The sequence below is a fragment of the Sapajus apella genome, unplaced genomic scaffold, assembly GCF_009761245.1.
Source record: "Sapajus apella isolate SASKATOON/1434 unplaced genomic scaffold, GSC_monkey_1.0 scaffold3, whole genome shotgun sequence".
Lineage (NCBI taxonomy): Eukaryota > Metazoa > Chordata > Mammalia > Primates > Cebidae > Sapajus > Sapajus apella.
In genome coordinates this window covers 2,361,582-2,389,000 of record NW_022436943.1, presented here as the reverse complement: position 1 = coordinate 2,389,000, position 27,419 = coordinate 2,361,582, and the positions used below count along the sequence as shown (strand labels likewise).

At 36.7% G+C, this 27,419-nt stretch overlaps 1 protein-coding gene and 1 non-coding gene across 3 annotated transcripts in view; both read right to left on the bottom strand.

Annotated features, from left to right (window-relative positions):
* Positions 1 to 3,894: 3,894 nt before the first annotated feature.
* STK3 (serine/threonine kinase 3) overlaps positions 3,895 to 27,419 on the bottom strand; it is a 345,181-nt gene continuing 321,656 nt past the window's right edge. The window contains exon 11 of one of the 2 annotated variants that reach the window (XM_032248241.1): positions 3,895 to 5,259. In XM_032248241.1, the coding sequence (XP_032104132.1) occupies positions 5,101 to 5,259 (159 nt within the window). In that variant the 3' untranslated portion in view covers positions 3,895 to 5,100. The remainder of the gene's footprint in view (positions 5,260 to 27,419) is intronic. The other variant, XM_032248245.1, reaches the window with a different exon arrangement.
* On the bottom strand, positions 12,904 to 13,012 carry LOC116535996. The gene has a single exon (XR_004262426.1). It is a non-coding gene; the product is annotated as a U6 spliceosomal RNA (small nuclear RNA).

The window sequence follows — 27,419 nt, the reverse complement described above, 5'->3', positions numbered from 1 at the left end:
TATTTGCATCATATGTCAAGAACTTTGCTAGGTCCTAGAACATCTGATCTTCTCAATTGCTGCATTATTGCAGATGAAGATATTGAAACACAGAATGATTAAATGGTTATTTTTGCCCAGGACAACAATGGTGCAAAAGAAGAACTGAGATTTGAACCCAGATCATTTCTGGGTTCTTCCACCATGCTGATTAATGTTCTCTCTAAAGTAATCATTATCAAAGAAAGACTGATAAGGGAGAGACTACATTATCATTTACAACAAAACATAGATTGCAAGGCACAAGAGCTCCACATACATCCTAAAATAATAAAAGAAAAAAATCTTCTTGTACAACTCATCTTGGAAGCTTGAATACATGCACCCTGCATCTTTTCGCTACATGTGGGAAGGATGTCATTTCTGAAAATGTAGACTCCATTGAAATGTGAAAGAGGTCAAGTCAGCCAGCAGTGGTCTTGTCCTAAGTTGTAACTGAAAAGCCATCAGCAAGCAGGCTCAGCAACCCTGTCTAACATTCTAAAACCAGACCTCCTGTTTATTAGACTATGTGGTCTAGTGGAAATGTAAAGATTTCAGAGACAGATGGGAGTTTAGGACTGCTACCATCATTAACTAGCTATGTGACCTCATTTAATCTCGCCAATTCTTTCTTCAGTCCTCCCTTTCTTTTTCATTAAAAGGAATATGCATCTTGTTGTGGAGGTTTGAGATGGTGTATCAAAACTTCATGGCTTAGTAGATGCTCAAGAAATGGTTATTATTGTTGTTACGGTATGTAAATGCCAAAGAGAAAGCCTGTATGAGTAATGACAATTTTGTTTCTTGAGCTCACTGTGTTCAGTGAAACTTTAATATCAAATTATATCTAATATACTGGCATGCATTGTGGGGAAACAAGGTGGATGAAACACCAACTCTTTGCTGTCAGGAACTTTCCCATAAATAAAATAATTTATAGAGTTTGGAAGCAGCTCAGTTTATTGGCAGAAAGGGCTCAAATAAAACAATAATGGGAGATAAGATCATAAACGTCAGTTGAGGCCTCTTGCAGGTCTTGAATGCCAGGAGACAGAGTTCATTCTCAGCTTGGCAAAATTCTGTGAGCAGAAAAGCAATGAAAAAAAATCCTAATTTTTATTTAGGTAGCTTCATCAAGTGAGGAAAGTGGTAGAAAGGGGTCTGGCTAATGATGTGGTCCAGTGTGAGAAGAGCATGAAGTTGTAGTTGTTTCTCCAAGGTTGGTGGAAGAAATGAGCTGGTCCTCTGCTTTCCCTCTTGGGGTCTTTCTGGGACCCCAAAAGGAAGTAGAAAGTAGTTGGCTGAGGTTGAAGGTGGTTTGTATGGAACAGGGCAAAACTGACCGACTCTCTGGAGGGGAAGTCACCACTCAGTGGCATCTGACTTTCCAACCAGGATCTGTAAAACTTCTTGGGTCCAGGTCTCATCATGTTGCCCAGACAGCAAAGAAAAATAGTTCTCTTTGATTCTAGGCTCCTAGTCGAGAAAAACGAAACAAAAAAAGAATACCTGGTACTCTAAAATAGCATTTTGATGAAATATCTAATTAAATGCCTATGCCTAATAATGGTTTAGTAATGCAATATAACTCCAATTATTTTTCTTAAATGATATTCTACTTAGAATGTCATTAGTATTTTCAGGATTTATTTTAATCATTAATCTTTAACATACAGGATACAAAATGAAAATAGCAATCCTTTTGAATGCTAATCAGTAATTTGAAAAGATTTCCTGTGACTAAGTTAAAGACATCTTATTAACGTATTATATAATTTCTGTTAAAGAACTACATATCCTTCAGTGAGTAGAGTGTGATTTTGAACACTGGGGAGTGATTCAGTAAATAAGCAGATGAAAAATATAACAGCAGGCAAGTAATGTATTTAAGGTTGTTTATCAAAGTGTCTGACATATAGTAAGTACCCCAAATAACACGTGTTATTATTTAGAAATCCATTTGAATACACTTTCATCTCCAATTTGTATTTGCCAAATTAGCTCATACTTTGAACATAAAACTATTTCTGCTAAAATAAGCTAAGTGTATTGTAAGTCTGTAGAAATGAGTCATCTAAGTTCATTACACCAAAGAAAAAACTTTCTCATCTGCAGGACAATATATACAATGATGCTAGCTTTTCAGCAAGATGAAACCCTGACTCACTAGCTTCAGTTACATTCATGAGACTGTATTTATTAAAGGATGGGGGTGTGCAGAAAAGTACACGTACCTATTTTTGGAAAGTTCCCAGCAACCAGGGTTAAAATAAGAGATTTCTTCTTAAACTCATTAAAATAACTAGAAAACTCTCTTTCCTAAGCATCATGATTAATCAGGGCTTGACTTGAAGATTTCTTTTTTTTTTTTTTTGAGAGTCATACTCTGTCGCCTAGGCTGGAGTGCAGTGGTGTGATCTTGGCTCACTGTAACCTCTGCCTTCTGGATTCAAGCAATTCTCCTGCCTCAGCCTCCCAAGTAGCTGGGATTACAGGTACCTGCTACCATGCTGGGCTAATTTTTGTATTTTTAGTAGAGACAGGATTTTTCCATGTTGGCCAGGCTGGTCTCCTGACCCCAAGTGATCCACTGACCTCAGTCTCCCAAAGTGCTGGGATTACAGATGTGAGCCACTGTACCCAGCTAGACTTGAAGATTTCTTTCATGACTTGTGGTTCTTCGAAACTTATCTTAAATTCCCTTTTTTGACTGGTAGGAGAAAAGAGTAAGAAGATAGGAAAAATTTAAAAGTATATCATCCTAAAATGTTTTGGAGTTTTCCTAGGGCCTCTAAAATAAAACAATGTCCATTGCTCTTAATTCTCTTAAATATATGTGTGTATTTGTGTACATATACTTAAATAGATATAAACAGTGTGTAAAGTCTAACTGCAGAAAAATTACAATGTCATTAGAACACTTGACATATTAAAAGGAGGACTCTTGCCGAGATTGAATTAAAGAGCGGTTAACAGTCCTCATTGAATGAATTTGCATACATTTTCTTATTTAGCAAACTGAAGAGAAATCATCTTCATAGGTTTCTTGTCCATGTCATGTAGGTGGTTTTGCTTGGATGACAGCAAAGCAGTCATTTGATTCCATCAGGTCAGGCAAGGTATCAAACAGGTTAGTAAAAAGAAAAACAATTAGGAAAAGAAGTTGATCAACTCACACAACTGTCCCCAGTAGACTCCAGCATAGCTTCGCTGAAGCATGTATTGTAAATTCAGTCTTCATTTTTAATTTATTTATGCTCATACTTATCACTTTTTATAATCTTATAATTTGTATACAATTATACAATTTATTATTTGTAAGGACTCCACAGGGTAGAGACAAATGATACTTGAAGGCATTACCTAGGGTAAAATACCATTTTAAAAGGAATGGAAGGTTTCCACTGACAGTATGCCTTCTGTGACAGACATTAGTGAACTCAACAGCTTTTCCTTTCTCTCCCCTCCAGCTATGTGGTGATGCTTCTCTTCCTGACTCCCTCAAAGTTAGGAGTGGCCATGTGACTAATTCTGAATACTGGGTTGTGGCCAACATGACATGTGTCACTGCTGGCTGGGACTAGTGTGAAACTCTCCAGCTCCCCTTCTCCTTATTGAGGTGACCACAGATGTCTCAGATGGTTGAGGCCCTGTCAGCGGGTCCCTGGGTGTGAATGACAAGAGCAGGGCGCCCTGCCAACATAGGTTGGGTCTGGAGCAAGAGGAATAACCTGTATTATGTGAAGCCGCTGAAGGGTGAGGGTTGTCAGCACTGCATAATCTAGCCTGTCCTAACTAATATACCTCCCTTGCTTGGCAAATGCAGACAGTCCAGGTCATAAGTTTTACAAAAGATACAGAAATGAAATGTGCTGGTGGCACAGTGAAATTTATTTGTCTTTATGATTTAAACATAATAATTAAACACACAAAAGAATAAACACTGGCAAGATGGCCATATGTAGCTTAGGAAATGACTGGTCCCAATGCAATCATACAAATGTTCATTCAGTGTAAAAATGAGTTTCTTTTTAATGGTTTTAATCTTGTTTTTTTTCAGTCCCCAAGAATTGTACCATTCAGTACAAATGTTTTTGCTATTGGGTTATCATTAGACACATGTTTACCAATTCCCAGGAAATGAATAAAATCAATAGAAACATCCTATGACAATAGAGCACATTTTCATAGAAATGAAATTGATGAGCTTATTACAGTTTGAATCAGTTCAGCTATTAGATCTACACATAAAACATTATTAACAAGTTACATTTGTATTAAGTTTTTATTTAAAAATATTTATCACACTTTTTTGTGCAAGGGTTTCATTAATTTCTTTGGTTTTAAACACTATAGATCTATTTTACCTAAATATATATAGTTCTATTTGTACCAAACATCAAAAATCAAAAAATTAAACAAAATTTCAAAAGGTAAAAATGGAATTATTGCTTTGATATAAAAAAGGCCTAGCCCATTTGAGAACTATTGCCATTATTGCTTTCCTATTGGAAAACTATCCTGGAAATCAAGGAATGTACCCCATAGCTCCCTGCAGGAAGTATAATTTGGTTGCACATCACATTATCATCATATTAATGTGACCCTACCTTCACCAAAGCCATCCTGATCTTGTCCTTAAAAAATAAAACAAAGCAAAATAGCATAAATAAATAAGTTTACCTAAGGGGATACAATAAATAGCCTACTAGATAGGAATAAAGAATACTGTAACATAAAGCCCTTCAGTGCTGTACAATTAAACAATCACTTTGGATTTTTAAGGTCTCTAAACGCAGCCTCCATTTCATAACAGTTTTATTGCTGGTATGCAACTGACAGAACAAGAGAAAGAGAACACATTTCTGTTGTTCTCCTCACACGAGGGTGACTGCACAACAGATAAAACCATCAATTCTGCCTTTTGGGAATTTACTTGGGCATGTACCATTGTCAGTTTTTGACCTCTGTCTAACTGTAGGGCAAAATCTTAGGATTAAAAATATCCAAATAATATTCCTTCAATTCTTAGTGGTTTCTTGGTCTCCAGAATAGTTAAAAACAGAGAGGAAATTAAACTCAAAAGTTTTGCTGCCTTCTTTTCTTGGCATCCATCGCATCCAGAATGGGCTGTCTTTTTGCAGTATATCTCTGACGAAGTTCTTCTATCTCTCGTTCCATCATAGGGTCCAGTGCTTTTAACCGCATCTGTAGTTCTTCTAAACTTAGATTTTTCAACTAGGTATAGAAACAAACAAACGTATTAATACAGTGAAAGTAATGTCTCATTAATGTCTAATGAGTTTTAACATGAATATTTCAGTACATTATTTACATCATCTTTGAAGTATGGTTAAAAAATTACAACAGGAGTTTCCTCCTTGAAGAACCCAGAGGCCATATCTTGCAAGAACCTCAAGTAATCTGCAATGAAACAATCCAATCCTGTTTTTAGAAAAGAGCAAATGAGAAAAATAAGCTGATGGAATTTTTTAAAAGGTACAAAGACAAATCCACCACTGCCAACAAACAGATTTTCAGAATATGTTCCAGGTATATTCACTCTGACTTCTTATATCTTTGCCAGCTACTGAGTGCTACAATAATCATGAATACTTGCAGGGATCACCCAAGAACATGACAAAATTATATCAAGGTTAAATTAACCATTCTATTCTCTATTTTACCAAATGCTTAATAAAGATGACTGTGGTAGGGGCAGGAAGTGGGCTGATTAGGCCTGGTGGGGGCCCAAAAGCAGGAAGCCATGATCAATTCTGGAGTAGGACAGTTATGTAAGAGTAATCCAGGTTTGGTTTTCTTCTTCTTCTTCTTCTTCTTCTTTTTTTTTTTTTCTTGAGACAGGGTCCCACTATGTTGTCCAGGATGGCCTCAAACTTCTAGGCTCAAGAGATCCTCCTGCCTTGGCCTCCTCAGTTGCTGGGATGTGCCACTGCATCCAGTTTAGGCTTGGTTTTAAAATGATAAAACTTGCAACTTAATTTTTGTTTTAAGAAGATAACTATCTTTGGCTATTTTATGAGTCAAGCTATGAAAAATACTCATTACTTAGTCACCCAAGGTAGCATTTCTCAGTGGATCGTCCACTTTCCTCACCATCCCTGGCCCTATCATGACTTCTGCTTCCAAAAACCAAATTCACTCTTAGCTGAAAAAGACTCTGAGGATACTGAAAAGAATGAGTCACAGACTCTCTGAAGGAAATTCAAAAAAGTAGTTCCGAAAATATTTTGAAAAATGACAGTGTTACGGGGAAGAGTATGCAGGCTTCCATGATGATGACTTTGAAGGTGAATGCCACTCACTTTGGTGCATAAGAAGTTCTGGTGTGTATATATTAATAATCAGCCCTGTTATTTTTTAGTCATATGTCACGAAAGAATCTAGCTTTTAATATTATGGTATAAAAGATACCATTTAGATATAATATGTAGTATTATATACTTTCTCCATTGATTTTTTTAATCCAAGTAGTAACCATGCATCTGTTATATGCTCAGTGCTGTTCAAACCTTGGTGGGGACAAAGAATAAGACAACAGGGAAACTCCAAACTTTGAACTGTACACATTGGTAATGGCCAAGTTGAAAGCCCAATGTAGCCCACGCAACCACATTTCCCAAGAAAAACATGCCCAGCCATGTCTACCTAGGATCCAATTCCACTTCTGTGTTCTTCAACACTGTCTCTATTTCAGCCTGTTAATCTTTCTCATTTCTAAATTTCTTATGTAACATTCATTATCTAAACAACACAATTTAGTATTTGATTCTAAATCATGTACTATTTTATAGTTCATTTTCATGCAGGAGTTTCATGTCCCTACTCTAGATATTCCAAAAACATTTAGACTTTAGAGACTGTACATATACCAAGAAACTATCCTACTATACTACAAATAATATGACATAAAGGTAGATGGATAAATACGAATAAGAATATATGGCGCAAAGGAGTGGGTTACTCTAAGATTAGAAGAACATATAAAGCAAACAGTTATCATTACTTTAATTCTAAATTAAGTTATTTCTAGGGCAAACTGCCAATAAGTTTATAAATATTATGTGGCAGTAATAGATTGAATTCAGGGAAAGAAGCTACTTAGAAGAAAAATTTTCTTCCTTTAACAGACTTTTATATTTTCATTATGTAAAATTTGTGAAAAACAGGTCTATGATATTAGAGAACCAATATCTAGCATTATTAAGGAATAAGGTGTTCATGTAAGTAAATTAACAAAGTACCTAAATCTTAGTCCTTTAAGCAATAAAACTTTGTCTCACACACACACACACACACACACACCCACACACACACACACACACACACACACTCTTATGCTCTTTATTGGTTCTATATGACTTTTAGGATTTTTTTTCTAATTTAGTAAAAAATGATGTTAGTATTTTGACAGAAAATGCAGTGAGTCTGCAGACTACTTTGGGCACTAAGGTCTTTTTCATGATATTGATTCTTCCGATCCCTGAGCATGGGATGTATTTCCATTTGTGTCATGTATGATTTCTTTCAACAGTGTTTTGTAGTTCTCCCTGTAGGGATCTTTTACCTTCTTGGTTAAGTACATTCCTAGGTATTTTATTGTTGTTATTATTTTGCAGCTGTTGTAAAAGGGGTAGAGTTCTTGATTTGATTCTCAGCTTGGTCAATGTTAGTGTATAGCAGTGCTACTGATTTGTGCACGCTGATTTTGTAACCTAAGACTTTACTGATACGGTTTGGCTGTGTCCCCACCCAAATCTCACCTTCAATTGTAATCCTCAGAATCCCATCTAGGGAGAGACCTGTGGGAGGTGATTAGATCATGGGGGCAGGTTCCCCATGCTGTTCTGGTGATAACGAGTGAGTTCTGATGGTTTTATAAAGGACTCTTTCTTCTTCGAACTCACTCTGCTCTTTCCTGCCACCATGTGATAAGGTCCAAGCTTGCTTCATCTTTGCCTTCCACCATGATTGTAAATTTCCTGAAGCCTCCCCAGCCACAAGGAACTGTGAGTCAATAAATCTCTTTCCTTTATAAATTACCCAGTCTTGGGTATTTCTTTACGGCAGTGTAAAAATGTACTAACACAGTTAATTGGTACTGAGGTAGTAGAGCACTGCTATAAAGATACTTAAAAATGTGGAAGCAACTTTGGAACTAGGTAATGGGCAGAGGTTGGAATAGTTTAGAGGGCTCAGAAAAAGATAAGAATATGTGGGAAAGTTTGGACTTCCTAGAGACTTGTTGAATGGTTTTGGCTAAAATGCTGATAGTGATATGGACAATGAAGCCCAAGCTGAAGTGGTAATCTCAGATGAACATGAGAAACTTATTGGGAACTGGAGCAAAGGTCACTCTTGCTATGCTTTAGCAAAGGAACTGGTGGCATTTTCCCCTGCCCCAGAGATCTGCAAAACTTTGAACTTGAGAGAGATGATAGGGTATCTGATGGAATAAATTTCTAAGTAGCAAAGTGTTCAAGACATGACATGGGTGCTTTTAAAAGCATTCAGTTTTATGCATTCACAAAGAGATGGTTTGAAATTGGAACTTATGTTTAAAAGGGAAGCAGAGCATTTTGGAAAATTTGCAGCCTGATGATGTGGTAGAAAAGAAAATCTCATTTTCTAGGGAAGAAAATCAAGACTGCAGCAGAAATCTGCATAAGTAATGAGGAGCCAAGACAATGGAGAAATTGTCTCCAGGGCATGTCAAATTGTCTCCAGGGCATGTCAGAGTTCTTGCCAGCAGCCCCTTTCATCACAGGCCTGGAGGCCTAGGAGGAAAAATGGTTTCATGGGCCAGGCCCAGAGTTCCCGATACTCTGTGCCGCCTTGAGACATGGCAGTCTGCATCCCAGCCATTTCAGCTCTAGTCGTGGCTAAAAGGGGCCAAGGTACAGCTTGGGTCATAGCTTCAGAGGGTGCAAACACCAAGTCTTGGTGGCTTCTACATGGTGTTGGACCTGGGTATACAGAAGTCAAGAATTGAGGTTTGGGAATCTCTGCCTAGACTTCAGAGGATGTAATGGAAATGCCTATATGTCCAGGCAGAAGTCTGCTGCAGGAGCAGAGCCTTCATGGAGAACCTCTGCTAGGGCAATGTGGAAGGGAAATGTGGGGTTGGAACCCCTATAGAGTCCCCACTGGAGCACTGCCTAGTGGAGCTGTGAGAAGAGGGCCACTCTCCTCCAGAACAAAGAATGGTAGATCCATTGACAGCTTGTACCATGCACCTGGAAAAGCCACAGACACTCAACATCGGCCTGTGAAAGCAGCTAAGAGGAGGGCTGTAATCTGCAAAGTCACAGGGCAGTGCTGCCCAAGACCATGGGAGCCCATCTCTTGAATCAGTGTGACCCAGATGTGAGACAAGGAATAAAAGGAGATCATTTTGGAGCTTTAAAATTTAATGGCTACCCTGCTGGGTTTCAGATTTGCATAGAGCCTATAGCCCCTTTGATTTGGCCAACAAATGCTCCTGATTTGGAACAGGAGCATTTATCTAATGCCTGTTCCCCCATTGTATCTCAGAATTAACTTGCTCTTGATTTTACAGGCTCCTTAGGTAGAAGGGACTTGCCTTGTCTCAGAGATGAGACTTTGGACTTGGACTTTTAGGTTAATTCTGGAATGAGTTAACATTTTGGGGGACTGTTGAAAAGGCATGACTGTGTTTTGAAATATGAGGACATGAGATTTGGGAGGGGCCAGGGGCAGAATGATATGGTTTGACTCTGTCCCCACCCAAATCTTACCTTGAAGTGTAATCCCCATAATCTTTGTAATCTCTGTGTGTCTAGATAGAGACTTGGTGAGAGGTAATTGTATCATGGGGGCAGTTTCCTCTATTGCAGGGGAACTATTATGAGAACTCACTATTATGTTCTCATTATTGTGAGAACTCATTATTGTGAGAACATAATAGTGAGTTCTCATAGTATCTGATTTTTTATAAGGGGCTCTTTCCCCTTTGCTCTCTGCTGTCTCCTGCCACCATGTGAGAAAGTCTAGGCTTGCTTCACCTTTGCCATCTGCCATGATTATAAGTTTCCTTAGGCCTCCCCAGCCATGCAGAACTATGAGTCAACTTGATTTTTAAAAACTTATTGAGACTTGTTTTAGGCTTATCATATGGTTTATCTTGGAGAATATTTCAGGTTGGATGAGAAGAATGTATAGTCTCCGATTCTTGGGTAGACTGTTTTGTAAATATTTGTTATGTCCATTTGTTCTAGAGTGCAGTGTAAGTCCTGTCTTTGTTGACTTTCTGCCTTGATCTGTCTAGTGCTGTCAGTGGAGTGTTGGAAGTCCCCCACTGTTACTGTGTGCACATATCTCTTTACTTAGATTTAAGAGCAATTGTTTTATGAATCTCAGAGCTCAAGAGTTAGGCTCATATTTATTTAGGGCTATGATACCTTCTTGTTGGATTGATCCTTTTATCATTATACAATGCCCTTCTTTGTCTTTTTTTTTTTTTTTTTTTTTTTTTTAAACTGTTCCTTTAAAGTCTGTTTTATCTAAGAATAGCTCCTCCTACTCACTTTTAGTTTCCATTTGCATGGAATATCTTTTTCCACCCCTTTACTTTGAGTCTATAAACAAACCCTTATATGTTAGGTAAGTCTCTTAAAGACAGCAGATATGTGGTTTGCATTTTTTTTTTTAATCCATTCTGCCAATGGATTAAATGGAGCATACGGACCATTCAACATTAATATTGAAATGTGAGGTACCATTCCAGTCATCATGTTGGTTGTTTTCCAGGTACTCTGTTTTCTTAATTGTGTTTGTTAGTGTTGTACAGGCCCTGTGAGTTTTATGCTTTCAAGAGGTTCTATTCTGGTACATATCTACCTTTTGTTTTACGATTTAGAACTCCTTTTAGCATTTCTTGTAGGGATGGTCTGGTAGTGACAAATTCCCTCAGCATTTGCTTGTCTGAAAAGAATTTATTTTTCCTTCATTTATGAAACAGTTTTGCTGAATACAAAATTCTTGGCTAACAGTTATTCTGTTTAAGGAGGTTAAAGATAAGACCCTGCTCCCTTCTGGCTTGCAAGGTTTGTGCTGAGAATTCTGTTAGCCTGATTTTTGTAAATTCTGTAAGGTTTTCTCTTACAGGTTACCTAATGCTTTTCTCACTACTCTTAGAATTCTTTCCTCCATGTTGACTTTGGATAGCCTGATAACTATATGCCCTGGTGATGTCCTTTTTGCAATGAATCTCTTAAAAGCTCTTTTTAAAATTAAAGAACCATTTTTTTTTGTGGGTGCATAGTAGGTACATATGGGGTATCTGAAATGTTTTGATAGTGGCATGCAATGTAAAATAAGCACATCATGGAGAGTGGGGTATCCATTTCCTCAAGCATTTATCCTTTGAATTACAGTCCAATAATGCTCCTCAAGTTACTTAAAAATCTACAATTAAGTTATTATTAACTATAGTAACCCTGTTGTGCTATCAAATAGTAGGTCTTATTTGTTCATTCATTCATTCTTTCTTTTTTGACAGAGTCTTGCTCTGTCAGAGACTCTGTCACCCAGGCTGGAGTGCAGTGGTGTGATCTCAGTTCACTGCAACCTCTGCCTCCTGGGTTCAAGCAATTCTTGTGCCTCAGCCTCCCAAGTAGCTGGGACTATGAGCATGTGCCATCACACCTGGCTAATTTTTATATTTTTTAGTAGAGACAGGGTTTCACCATATTGGCCAGGCTGGTCTCAAACTCCTGACCTCAAGTGATCTGCCTGCCTCAGCCTTTTTTTGTGTGTGTGCTCATTAACCATCCCTACTTCCCTGTCACTGCCTTCCCTGCCTACCCCACCCCCAACATCCAACTACCCTTCCCAGCCTCTGGTAACCATTCTTCCACTCTCTGTGTCCATGAGTTCAATTGTTTTGGTTTTTAGATCCTACAAATAAATAAGAACATGTGATGTTTGTCTTTCTGTGCCTGGTTTAATTCACTTAACATAGTGATCTCCAATTCCACCTATGTTGTTGCAAACAACTGGATCTCATTATTTTATGACTGAATAGTATTCCATTGCGTATATGTACTAAATCTTCTTTATCCACTCATATTTTGATGGGCACATAAGCTGCTTCCAAATCTTAGCTATTATAAATAGGGCTGCAACAAACACAGGAGTGCGGTTATCTTTTTGATATACTGATTTATTTTCTTTTGGATACATACCCAGCAGTGGAATTGCTGGATCATATGGTTCCTATAAGTTCTTTGAGCTTCTTGTATTTGAATATCTGTATCTCTAGCAAGGCCAGGGAAGTTTTCCTCAATTAGCCCCTCAAATAAGCTTCCCAAATTTTTTGCTGTCTCTTCTCCCTCAGGAACACCAGTGATTCTTAGGTTTGGCCATTATAATCCCATATTTCTTGTTCATTTCTTTGAACTCTTTTTTTTTTTTATTATTTTTGTTTGATTGGGTTAATTTGAAAGCCTTGTCTTCGAGCTCTGAAATTCTTTCTTCCACTCTGTAGAAGAAAGCCTATTGTTAAAACTTTCCACTGAATTTTGTAATTATTTGAATGTGTCTTTCAACTCTGGACGTTCTGATTGGTTTTTCTTTAAAATATCTATCACTTTAGAAAAAATTTCATTCACATCCTGAATAGTTTTTCAAACTTCTTTATGTTGTTTTTTTACCTCTCTTGTATCTCCTTTAGTAGTTTAACAATCAATCTTCTGCATTTTTTATAAGAAGGTATTTAAAAGATTTTATCTTGGATTAGATCCATCGCTAGAGAGCTAATGTGATCTTTTGGGGGTGTTATAGAACCCTGTTTTGTCATTTTGTGAGAATTAGTTTTCTGTTTCCTTCTCATTTGGGTAGAAATATATAGAATGCTTCACAGATTTGCACATAAGCCTTGTGCAGGGGCCATGCTAATCTTTACTGTATCTTTCCAATATTAGTATATATTGCTGCTGAAGTGAGCACTGTCTCAATTGTTTTGAACAGAAAATCTTTTATAAAGTAAGTATTCTACAGAATATACTGCCTTCCAAGCAGAGGACACAGAACCGAAAACAGCCTTTCCTTGATGAGTTATTAATATTTATTAAAAATCTGTTACATATTAAATTTCTCACTTCTTTTTTGGCTTTTCTGTCAGCTCCTCTTCATGGCCATCACTGAACATATACTCTTTCTATCTCTACAGCAAGTAGGTTCATCTATTGGGGAACCAGAAAAGCAGTTAAACAACCTTGCAAGGCATTACTCTAAATAAGAATAGGTTGTGAGTGAAATCCTGAAACTGCCTAAGAGAGCATAGCCTTAGTGCTTAAGCTCATTTTACCTGTTTCTAGTGTTTGTTTTTATTTTAAAAATATCTATTTTCAGTTTTGTGGTTGTATAAGGTTGAGTTGACAGGAAATCTGACTTCTGCATCAGATATATATATATATATATATATATATATATATATATATATATATATATAGCCAGGTCTTCAGGTGGGCTGTCAGAGAACTTCAAAGGACTCACTGACATATTTATTGACATTTTTCTATGGACCAAGCACAGTAGGTTTGGAGATGAGTAAAACACTGTACCTCTCATAAAGAGATTGCAATCTAGCTGGCAAGATAGGCCCATGCACAGCTAACTCACTGAAGGATGAGTAAGATGATAAAATGGGAACTAGGATAGAGAAGGAAAACAGTATGAGTAGAAACATATATGGCACACAAATGCCTGGCATCTTAAGAGGTATCTAGCAGACTGCTGGAAGTTGAGAAGAATCCATGCAGGAAGATGAATAGAAGATGAGGCAGGAAAAAGAGGGCAAAGTCAGGTCGCTGTCGGCCTTATGTGTGCCGCTGCAAACTTCTGTGACAAGAAAGAAATACTAAGTCATTTTGAGCATAAATGGTGAAGTGATTACATATGAACTTTAGAAAAATATCTCCAGTAGACAGTTTTCTCCCTGGTCTTACAATCTGTCAGATAGTGTCCAACAGAAAATAATACTCACACTTAGCCATTGGTGGTCATTTTGTCTTCTCATTTTGTTAATAGAACAGAATATCGGTAGGTTTCTAAGTAGCTCTACATTATGGTGTCATATAGACAAAAAAAAAAAGTGAGGTTGGCTGGCAAAAATTTTCACTTTTTAGACAGTGGGTATGATTTAATAGACATAAACTTCTGGCTTTGATTAAGCCCTAATAACATGTATTTAACACTTGGTGTTTCACTAGCTATCAAGCCTCCCACAGGCATGAAAATGCTTTTGGAAGGAAAATGTGACAGAGGTGGCCTTTTCAATCTCTTGAAAAACAGTACTGGAACTGCTCAAAGCCTTAGTAATAAAAAGATTCACAAAAAAGATAAAGAGACTCACAATGATTTAAATGACCCTGTAATATCACAGTTTACTATCATCCTTTTAAAATGCTAATCTAAATTAAAAGTTTTTTGAACTAATAAGGATATAAGAAAAAGCCGAACTTCCTAAATTAATATGAGTATTATTTTGACAAAAACTTCATTAAAATCCAGCTTCCTGGAAATCTTTATGAAAAGGAAGGAAAATCACTTCAGAATTATGCTTATGGATCAACAGAACTTGTGGTAAATCTACATAAATTATATATATATGAAAGAAATGTCACTTGCCATCTTTCTACAATACTTAAAACACAAAGTGGCTGCGTTACCATAGCTCTAGGCTGGTTTACTAATTCCAAAATCAATGCATTGTTGTAGTAACAAATCTGATTTACACTTCTCAGAGCTTATAAGATAACTCAGTAAACAGAATAATTTTAAAATATGCATACATTGTTAAGTTTTACTGTATGTGAACAAATGGGTAAAAAGGAATAACGGATCTGGAAATGGCGTTAGTGTGTTTTGGGCTAGTTCTACTTAGCAAAGTTCAGTTTTTAAGTTAGTAATAAAAGGGAACCTGCACAACTAAGAGTACGTCTCAAATATTTAAGCCTCAGCACAGTGGAAGTATGTTGTAGTTTGACCATCTTTACATGCATTAAGGACACATACTTGGTTAAAGAAATACACGAACTGACATGCAGTAAGAGGAAGAACTGGAACACAAAGAGTGGAAGCAGAACCCATAATCTCTGAAAAAACACACAGTTAAAGAACAAGATGAATTTCAGAATGATATTGTTTCATTACCTGAAGCTTTTTTCCTACTCCCAGAAAATTTTGCTTTTCCTGGACATTTTAAAGGACAAACATAGGGGGTAAGACATACTAGTAAGGGCAGAGGAAAAAAAATCAATTTCCATAAAAGGATTTAAACTGAGATCAGGTAAATTAAATTGTATGGGCCTAAGAGAAACATATTTTGAGATCTGGGATTATTAAAAGTCATTGTTTGCGACTAAGTCATTTGTTTAACAGAAGCATAAAGTTGAGTTATGAGTTAAACATTTACAGAATCTCACTGCAAAATAGAACCTCAGAGATAACTAACTTCCTTATTTTGGGTGAGGAAATGAGAGTCAGCTTGCTCAAGTACACTCTTGGTTTATGGCAGAGACAGGACTTGACCTCTGCTTTTTGCCCTATTATACCATATTGGTGCTGCTCAATTGCTATTTTACATAAAAGTTTGTGGGAGAAAATTCTAGATTTATCTTTTCAATTCCAATTTCTTCTTCTCTCTCTCTCTCTCTCTGTGTGTGCGTGTGTGTGTGTGTGTGTGTGTTGAGACGGCAGTAAGTGTTATAAAGGGATGCAGTTAGCTCAGGCACAAGACCCTTCTCTTGCCTTGTTCGGAAGGAAATAAAAGCCATAACCCATTTTGACTCATAATCTTGAGAAAGGCAATATACAATAGTTTCAAAGTATCCATTTCTGACTCACTAGACCTCATTAATTTAAAATGACAATGTTTTGTGCGTCCTTCATTAAAACCCAACAGTTTCTTAGGTGATTTTAAAGTAGGAGAGAGAAGAGGAAATCAGGTAGAGGAGTGTGGAAACATGCTAACTGCCTTCTATCAGAGGACAAATACATTTTTAAATTCTGCAAGTTCAAAACAAGTAATTGTCTAATATGAAATTTCACTGGAAGCTTGGTCATGTTTCAAGCAGCAAAAGTTATTTAGGTAGAAGTCTAGGCCGGGTGCAGTGGCCCACGCCTGTAATCCCAGCACTTTTAAAGGATGAGGCAGGCAAATCAAGAGGTCGGGAGATTGAGATCATCCTGGTTAACACAATGAAACCCTGTCTCTACTAAAAATACAAAAAAATAGCTGGGTGTGGTGGCACACGCTTGTACTCCCAGCTACTCGGGAGGCTGAACCCAGGAGGCAGAGGTTGCAGTGAGCCAAGATTGTGCCACTGCACTCCAGCCTGAGCAACAGAGCAAGATGCTATCTCAAAAAAAAGTCCAAAGTGATCAAGTCTGATATTCTTAATTTAGCAGTGTCAGAGAGTTCAAAAATGTTAAGTCACCAAAAATAAGGTGTGCTGCTGAGAAATATCCAGGGTCATTGACCTGAGCTGAAAGGAAAATTGTTTCTTTAAAATATTCAGCTATGAAGGCTACGGTGAATAGAAACCCTGCATATGACATTTGTATAGAGCAGTCTTTTCAAATGGAATAAGGAGCAGAAGGTCAGTAAAAAGTGCTATCTTCTTTAAGCTTGAGATCTGTTAGTAGACTAGGACCTCTGAGATTTTACAAGATATTTGTTTACACAAAGCAAAAGACAAAAGAAAAGCTGTAAACCTCTTAACACTAATATAATTAGATGGATGGATGAATATATATTAAGTTAAATTAAAAAGTCAAAACTTTTTTTTTTTGAGACACAGTTTTGCTCTTGTTGCTCAGGCTGGAGTACAATGGCACAATCTTGGTTCACTGCAACCTCTGTCTCCCAGGCTCAAGCAATTCTCCTACCTCAGCCTCCCATGTAGCTGGGATTACAGGTGCCCGCCACCACACCTGGCTAATTTTTTGTATTTTTAATAAAGACAGGGTTTCACCATGTTGGCCAGGCTGATCTCAAACTTCTGACCTCAGGTGATCTGCCCTCCCCGGCCTCCAAAAGTGCTGGGACTACTTTTTAGTAGGAGTCAGCATTTTGTTTGTAAAATGATATAGTTTGGTTACGTGAGTGATAGCTTGAACAGGAAACTCATTTTGTTAATGGCAGCCCTGGATTACATTTCATTCAGGAGATGAAAAATAAATATCCAAAACTATGACATTTCTCAGTATCTCTAAAAAAAAAAAAACTAAGTAAAAGATATGCAAATTAATAACTCACTTACTAGCTCTTACATAAAAGAGGAGCACAAATTACTCAGTGATATGAGAAGTTAGGGTGGAAAATAATCAATTCACTGATAATTCTGACATTTCAAACCTTTAATAATTAGAATTATTTCCGAACTCTATGAGAAGTATTGAAAGACTGCTTATACTGATCAAGTAGAGTTGTCAGTAAAATTAGAACTTCCTTACATATCTAGTCTACTATAAAAACCTAAAATATCACAGTCAAGTGATAAAACTTACTTCATAAAATAATTTCATCTTAATTTCATCTTAAAATCTCTGGGGAAAACACTTAGATTTCTATATAATTTTCTGTTTCATCAAAAATAGTCCTAATTACATGAGCAATTTTTAAGAAGTCATAATCTCAAATAGCAGAAACAGCAGTATGGAGGTTTTAAATATTATCAATGTGATAAACATTTCAAGACCTAATGGTTCTAAGAGTTGCTGGAACAATTAGTCTGTCAAAATAAAAGAGACACTACAACAATGAAGCAAATGGTCTTACATGTTAATGTTAACACATTTAGTCAAACAGTCAATTAAGAGAATCCTAAGGTTTGCTGTGTTTACTGAGAAAACAAACTCTTCCTAGCAACTGTTTAAATAAATGTTGCAGATGCTACAGACCTTATTAGTGGCCTGTGATTAAAAAAATGTGGGTTGCTAATGCTGTATCCTGACTCATCTATTTTCCCATCTGCTAGCAATTCTAACAATATGAACTATCAACAGAATGGCTAACAATTTTCTATGGCAATTTTGGTGCTGAATTGCCTATAGCATTTTTGAGATTTACCAGTGCATGTCTCAGACTGTTTTGAGTTGTTTGTGGCCTGGAGCAACATAGTCCTTTTTCCCTTAATACTCCATTTTAGCTGAAATTTTTACTGTGTTGGACAGAACCTTGTTTGGTTTTAGAAAACACAGTTCATGGAGGCTGCCACACATTTTACTAACAACGAGAACAGGAAACACACCAAAGCACTAGTAAAAATCCAGTCAAGTCCACTGATTGGTTTAGAAATACATAAACAGGTAAGGAACCTTTTACCCATAAGCCTGAGCCACAGGGATAACAGGTAGTACTTAAAGTTAAAAAAAGAAAACATTAATATATTAAGGCATTTCCTGATTTAATTTCTGGCACTGAGAAACACACAAAAAAGGGGCATTCTAGTCAATCCAAACTACTAGAGAGCCTGTTTAAAGAAAACCCTACATATACATTTAAAATATGCATTTACAAAAATAAGATAGTGATAATTTCAGTCACTTGAAACTTACACTATAGAAGAAAAGCTGAATTCCTCACTGTAAAAATGTGATGGTAAAAGCTGCATTTAACATCAAATCTATTGGCAGACTCCCCTTCCCCAAACAGATATTATTTTTCCTGTTCTGAGCTGAGTGGCCCAGGTCTTCAGCTGACTGCATAACTAAAAATATTCTGGGATTACAACTGGAAACTACCACGAATCATTATTTTGACTGTTTAACTTCAGAGCATCTCGAAGAAACTTAGGATTCTAGATGTTCATTCCCAAAGAAAAGGAAGAATATGGTTTCTCGTGACTGTCAGTGAAGGAGAAGGAGAAAGTGCCAATTATTGATTATTTGCAATGCGTTGAATACTATCCTAAGGTCCTGTACACTACGTCACTGAAGCCTAGTAATCACCTTAAGGGGCAGATATTACCAACCTTGTTTGACAGGTGAGGATGCTCAGAGAGATCAAATGACCCATCCTAGGTCTCTCAACTAGAGGTGCTTATGTAGGCACTCAAAGGCAATATCCAACCACTTAAATTTGAACTGGAGTCTACAGATAGCTGTTTTCATGGGTATCCCAAGAACTACAAAAGCACTTCAAAATCCAATGATCATGCTGTGAATCAGTTTTTAAACAAATTGTTTATAGATTAATAATAGAAAAAATTACTTAAAAATCCCACCTGTCCTATCAGATTGTACCTGGTGAAGCATTTTACTTATAAGCTATCCAGGTATTTTAGCCATCACTGGCCATATAAAATAAGTGCACATATGTTAATTAAGAATTTTTCTATTTAACCAACTCTTTATCCAAAGAAACATATGTCTACATAGCCCTTTGGGATATATTTCATAATTTTATCAATAAAAAGAGAGATACTTGGACAAAACCAATAATAAAATATATCTCCTTCACATTCCAGTGAGAGTTTGCCTATGTCTGTTCAGACTGTTCCATAGTGGGTTTGGTGCTGTGTTTAGCTTGAATCTAGTGTAGGAGTTACAAACTGATGAGCATTACTACAATTGTCTTGTCCTGGAGAAATCTCGGCTACCCATTTAAAAAAGGAATGAGGAAATTTTCGTTGCATTCCTCAATGGCAGCTAAGCACCCATTCCTTTTATGCGTTTTCAGCTTCTAGTAAGTAACTTTGCTTATTAAAAATATCAGGAAAAGCTTAACTCGGGCACACTTCTGCTATACTGTAAGTTGCTCTAACATTCTAGGCCCAGGACAACAAAATCAAAGTAACTCCAAACCAACCAGTAATTAAACTTTTCTGGATATATTAAGGGCAGATGAAAAATTGTATTAGCTTTGACTGACTTCTTATCTCAGGGATTCTAATTAGCACACTGTATAGTTTAAAAACACCAATGAAGCCATAAATAAGAGGTTAACAAATTAAGTGATTAACTTTTTTTTCTATTTCAATTTAAGAAAAATGCATTATATGACAAATATTTGTTACAGAAGATCACAAACATTACAAAAATAACAGTGGTTAAAGTATATCTGTAACCAGCTTACTGGGTTGTCAAATCTCTGTGGAGCAATTTTATAAACTTAATTTTTCTCCAATTACACTCTTTCAGCTATGCAAAGCCAAATTTCCTTGACATATCCCACAAGAAATCTTGGGATAATTTCACTGATTTCTGGTTTCTTTTATTTATCAGAAGTCAAGACCAATTATAAACTTCAATCTCATATTAAGTGCAAAATTTGCCCCTTCCCTTAGCATGTGCTTGCACCAATTTACAGTGGGAAAGGATGATGTCTAAATCTAGAAGCTTCTCGCCATGTCTTTCTAAGGTCTAGCTCCTCTAGTGCTGGGAGCAGGAAGAAGACAGGATGTTATGTAAATGGTGACTTGTCAGTGGGGTATGTTTCCCTGGTCTTGCTCTGGTTTGTTTGGTTACTGGTGGTTTGTGCACAGAAAGCGTGTGTATTTCCTGATGTTGTGGTTTATAATAGGATGGGCACTAGGATAATACTGAGTAGCTGCCCAACATCTTTTCTGAGTTAGATATTGTCTCCTCTGGCCTGAAAGCCACCTGGGCAGCATTATGACTTCTGACCTCCACTTTTGGAGTAAAGAGATCATGGAAGTTCTCTACACTCTCCAGGGACTAGTGGGACCCAAGGAAAGTGAGGGGTTCTCTAATCTCTTCCTAGCTCACTACTCCAGTGGTCCTTAGTTATCCTGCAGGCTTTGGCTCTACCTACAGAAGTCTTCTACCTACAAAAGTCTTTCGGAGAGAAGCAGACATCAGTGTCTATGCTAACACACCTTCCAAACTTGCAGGAACTAAAGGCTCTGCCTTTAGTGGCACACCAGTGGATCTACAGGTTCAGCTAGCTCAGGAAGCACCTTGCTGGGGTACCAGGTGACAGGATCCCTTTCCTTCAGGCACCATCATTCTCTGTGAAAGGATCTCTGGAAGGCTCCTTATTTGACTTTAGTTAAGGAGAGGGCTATTATTTTTTTCCCCTTCCACCAGATATAAATTTCATTTGGATAGGGCCTTTGTCTAGTAAACAGCTACATCTCTAGTGCCTAGAACACTGCCTGGAACATAGTAGGTGCTTAATCAATATTTATTGAACGAATGAAAAATGGTGGTTCTCTTAGTAATCCCTGGAGGGAGATGGCTGGCTTCAGTTGTTGGTGGCATGTTTAGAATATCGGGTACTTACCACTTGCTGTTTTCAGCTGTGGACTCTATTAACAATTCTGTGGCAACAGAAGTCCCTTTCAACGTCATAGTACACATCTAACTATTTTAAAAAGTGTGTGTGTGTGTGTGTGTGTGTGTGTGTGTGTGTGTGTGTGTGTGATCAAGATGGTAAATTTGCAGTTGAAGTAAAGCAAAAAGAATATATGGGAAAATCAGGATATGCATATTTTTCAGCATGTTTAATTAATATTACTACATGATAGTTCCATGGTCCACTACATGTTTATTCTGCATGTCTGATGATACATTTATTTCAGTAATAACTGGCTCATCCTTTTCTTAGAAAAATGGCTTCTGTCAAAAAATTCTCTATAATGACAATAAAATGCCATAGTTGACTCCTTCGGGAAATATGCATGGAATGAAGCATGCTGTAAGGGCACTATTCTTACTAATGTCACAATTTTCTGCTTCACTGACATCACAATACTTAGTCTGACAATTCATACTATCTTCATATCATAAAAATGTAAACATTTATTTCTTAAAAATCTACAGTTTTAAAATAAAAGAGATTAGCTAAAACCCACAAATCATGCAATTCAGATGGTAACAGATAATTTTTTAACAGTGAAGCAGCACCTAGAAATAAACAGGATTCTAATATTTTAGTTTTGAAGCATCAAAATCCACAGTTCATTTAAAACAGTTCAGGAAGAATCGTGGTCTGTTAACTATTTTTAAAACAATAAAACTCAAAATATGGCAAAATGTTTCTAAAACACTTAAAAAGCCAAAATAAATTTGATCAAAATTCTGCATTCTCACTTGCCACATAAGCCTTAGAAGATAAAATTTACCAAAAAGGAAACATTTTAGCATTCTCAATTTAGAATGGCATGATTTGTGGCTCAAACCATATTTAATTTTCTCAGCTACTGACAGACAAATGTACAAATCAACTAAAACACCCATGAAGGATTCAGATATGTGGACACAAGAAAAAAAGGATAGGAGGCTCTTACGAAAATGTTTAAAAAACAAAATTGATGTCTACCTTAATAAATAAGCAGTCTGTGTAAACTTAGAAGCAAAACCATCACCCCAATGAAACTGAAACTGACAGATGCTATTGTCTTTTCATTAATATTTGTTTTAAAACATGTTCACAAATGCTGTGAATTTAAGATAAAACAAGGAAAAGAATGAGAATAAATGAATGTAAGTCTAGCTAACTATTAACTTAGATGTGTCTTATGGGAGAAGAATCAACTTTCAAATGTAAATGTTTCAAATCTTCAACTTTCTGAATTGAGGGGAGGACAATAGTGTTCATGGGTTATGTCACCATCTTAGACTGGGTGACTAATATGCAGAAATCATAGAAAATAAAGACGAGGGCTGGGTGCAGTGGTTCACACCCGCAATCCCAGCACTTTGGGAGGCCAAGGTGGGTGGATCACGAGGTCAAGAGATCAAGACCATCCCGGCCAACATGGTGAAAGTCTATCTCTACTAAAAATACAAAAATTAGCCGGGTATGGTGACATGCACCTTTAGTCCCAGCTACTCGAAAGATTGAAGCAGAAGAATCATTTAGAATCCGGGAGGCGGAGGTTGCAGTGACCTGAGATCACACCACTGGACTCCAGCCTGATGACAGAGTGAAAGTCTGCCTCAAAAAAAACAAAACAAAACAAAAAAAAAAAGGAAAAAAGAAAATAAAGATGAGAAAGTTATATGCCACCATTACTCGCAGATGGCTTAGAGCAAATATTTATTACAAACTAAACTTTTCACACTTGGATAGTTATAATACATGAATGGTCCAAAGAGGCTTTTTCTTTGGCGGGAGCGAGGTGGGGGGGTGTCTGAGAATGGCAGCAAATTCGATTTTTAAAAATTGTTTTTTGGTATCAACTAATTTAACAGAGAACATGGCATCAAAATTTTATCTCTAATATTACCTTGCAAAATGAGTGTGTTCTCAAATTTTCCTGCAAGTCTTCAGCACTGGGGCTGGACCAAGCTGCAACTTGAAAAGGCAGCAAGCCTTCGGCTTTATCCTCCCTTGAGCCAGTCACCTGCTTTCTGAGTGGCCTCACTACTAAGGTGGATATGGAAGCAGAGGCAGAGAACTGAGGTTAGGAGACTTCACTAAGAATGGCTGATCTTACTACTGGGAAGCCGGGAGACTTGTCATGAGTAGAAATTTGGGGATCAGAATTTCAGCTCTAGGATGAATAATATACATTAATATAGAGTAGTTTTGCTAGTAAATCTTCACATTTTTATTTTACAAGATGAAATTTCAACTCAGTCTTCAAAAGTCAATTTTGATAAGGATAAAGGGAAAAATGCATCTTTAATTACTGACCAAATGAAAGACATACTGTTGGTTTACCTCCTGTGGAAAAAGTGATGAAATAGCTATGTGGCTGCTGAATTCAATGTGCTCTTGAGGAACTTTCCATAAAATGTTAGTAAGTGACTCGACATACACTGTTATTTCAAGGAAGAGCTTATCCACTGGATATTTATTCTGAAACTGGTTTATGTTCACTTACAATACATGTAACTCTCAATCTGAAATAAATGACTCAGCAGACCTAGTGACGAGCAGCTAATATCTGATACTAATAGATCCTAGAAGTCTCCAAAGCATTCTTAGACAAAAGCACTGTGAGTGAAATTTCCTCCCCTTGTTAGATTCAGATTAGAGGTGCAATACCCAAAATGATCAACTAATTTTGAAAAATATTGCATGCAAAAAAATTACCTTCAAACTGACTCAAATACTGCAAGCTGGTCCACACAACAATGCCCATTTCTGGATACCTATGATTTTACCTAAGTTCTTCTAGCCTACTGCAGTTGGAAATGTCCATTTGAATAAACCTCTTCCTGCTATAGTTCTCTTAACTACAGTGCATGATCTTGTGACTCTGTCAGGCTCACCCTAGCCCTGCCACTGCCAGCCCACATATCTCTTCTAATTTCCCGCAGTTGTGAGAGACAGGCATAGTCCTAATCATTTTCTTCTTGCAGGTGTGTTCACTGCCTCATCTCACCCATACTCAGTACAAGGAGGCATTTAAGTAGGCCACCTTCACTCTCAGAGTCGTTTCTATAGTCAGAACAGCCAGCTGTGCTGGACCATGCTGTCAAAAGAAGGGAAGAGATGACTCTTAAATATTGAGGAAGTTGCAGATTCTGTTAGCTCTCTTCTAATTTTCAATGACCAGAAACTGTCTTTCATTGGTCTTCAGTGTCATCCTGAATTATCTCAACAAATAAGAAGACATTTTTCCTAGACAATTTTGCTAGGGTGACAACAGAAGTTTCCTCAACCCTTGGCAAATCCCTGCTCTAATCATAAAAAACAAACAAAACATCGTTTATTGACTCTTAAGAGGTAGTGGGTTTTAACCTTGCAGGGTGACCAAGTGTTGAATATTTGGTAACAATTTTGTAAAATCTTTTACATCCCATTAAGAAATTAACTGATAGAATACCTAAGGGATATCAGTAAAAGTAGACTCAGTAGAACAGAATAAAATTAAATGATCCTAAATCAACTGTAACTGAAGGCTTCTGAATAGGCAGGTGGCTTCTGAAAAGAGTAGGGATTAATGAAAAACAGCTTGACTGGCTCAGAGAGTTTACAGGTTTGTAGAGAATGAGTGGCTTACAGCTCGATCACTGGCTCCTGAAAAGTCAGGAAGTTGGACCACTATCAGATCAATGGTATCTGAAACCAAGAAACATGAAGCCATTGAGCTCCAAGGATAAGAACAGTGGCATCTACTGAACTCCTCTCACAAGGGCAAGATTTCAACCTCTAAGGGAGGGCTAGGTCGCTGGCTATACAGTACCCTCTGGCGGCCAGATTTGGCACCGCAGATTTTCTGCCTTTTAAGAAAAGAGGCCGGCTTCTTTTCCTTTTTTTAAAATGCAAAGACTTATCATCGGGCTATGTCTTGATAAAGCCATCATAAACTAAAAATATTGTTAAGTCTAAAATGCATGTAATATAGCTAGCCTACCAAACATCATAGCTTAGCCTAGCCTAACTTAAACATGCTCAGAACAATATACAATAGGCTTTACTTGGACAAAATGATCTAACACAAAGCCTATTTTATAAAGTGCTGAATATCTCATGTAATTTATTGAATACTATACTGAAAGTGAAAAAGAATGGCTATACGATTACTCCAAGTACCGTTTATACTGAATGTGTATCACATTCATATTGCTAAAAAACTAAGTGGAACCATCATATGCTCTGTCTGTAAATCTAAATCTTTCTGGACAAAGAAAGAATCACCAACAGCACTGCTAGGCTATGGGTAGGTGGTCAACTACCTACTAGGTGTAAATCTGTCACCCAAAAAGTAAGTTACTGTAGTGGCTTTAAGGGAGAAAATGTTCCTCTGAATGTGTTTAGAATCCCATGGGTCCAGCTACTTAAATTAAAAAATCTGGTGAGTACTTAACTATTTAAAATTTAATTATTTGCAGGCACTTACTTTACAAGAAGTATTCTTATATATATTCATATTGCTATAAAGATGTACATAATAGCTAACATGCACTGAGTGCTTACAACTGGCAGACACTATGCTGCTATTTAATAGGCAATAATTCTACAAATTAGTATTATTAATATCACCATTTTCCAGCGTTTAAGTTTTCAGAGGCACCAAGAGTTTGAACTTTAAGACATTTAGTTAATAAAAAATGTGGCCAGTATTTGAATCCAAGGGAACTGAATTTTGGAGCTGGCACTCTTAAACACTATACAATGCGGTTAAAGATATGTAAGTTTACCAGCCATAATAAAATTTTCCATATAATAGTTTCCTAAAAATTTTAAATTAGGTTCAGATTAGTATAGAGACTTGCAAGTCAATGATGCTTGAAAACAAAAACCCTATGCCAGTTGAGTGTTCATTTCCTAGAATGTCTACTTACATACACCTAAGGTGGAGAGAGGAGTTTATAATTGGCCACAGAGCTGAGACTTAATATTTTTCAAATCATAATATATTTTACAGTACTTTACAATTTACAAAGCATGTTTACATATATTGTATTATATTAACCTCACAATAATGTTGTGAAATGGGGCAGATAATTCTGTAAACAGGCATTATTCTTAACTTTACAGATGATTAATGAGGCTTAGAAGGATAAGTCATTTCCTTAACATAATTCTCTCAAAATCTCACATGTTCCAAATGATTGAATGCATTATGAATTAATGATTGAATGCATTACAAATTAGCCTATCAGTCTTTATCGTCTATAGTCTAGTCTTTATCATCTGTCACATAAAATAATTTATCACAATCAACCAAAAGAAAATTTTACTTCATTTTATTTCTGCTTTGTCTACAATAAATATTATAATTCAACAGTAATTACTATTGTTGAACTAGCAAAAACCCACATAATAAAAATCAGAACATGATAAGCTACAGGAAGGAGAATGGGAACAAGTATGGATCATAAAATCCAGAGTTGGCAGCAAAATGGTCCAAAAATTATAAGATTAAGTGCTTTATGTAATCAATGATTACTCTGCATTTTTGTAATTAGTTTGTAAAGTGCCTTCAAAAATTTGTTACTCTTTTATAATCTAAGAGTTCACTGGGAGACAGTAACAGCCTTTACATGGCAGATGAAGAACATTTTGAAAGTACTATAAAATTATTATTTTTGTTTAAAATATTTTGTTCTAATCATAACACAAAGCCCCAAATTCTTTCTGAATATAAGCAATGGCATTTACAAACATTCCTGCTGCACCCATCTTCTACACCCCCTATTGTAATGAACTGGCATACCTGCCTCCATTTACAGACTGGATCACCCTAAAGTAGTCTCTCAGAAACCTATCTACACAGTTAGCTTCTTTCTCTTGTGCCTCTTCAAACTCTTTTCGTCTTTAGCATCAACATGATGTACTTTTTGATATTTCTCATTTTAAACTTTTACTACTTTTTCTTAAGAAAACTCTGCCTTGACTCACACTCACCCCCCCAATTGTCACAATTCCATCTTTCTTCTCCCCTTCAGAAAGTCAAAATTCTCAAAGTATGGAGAAAACAATCTCC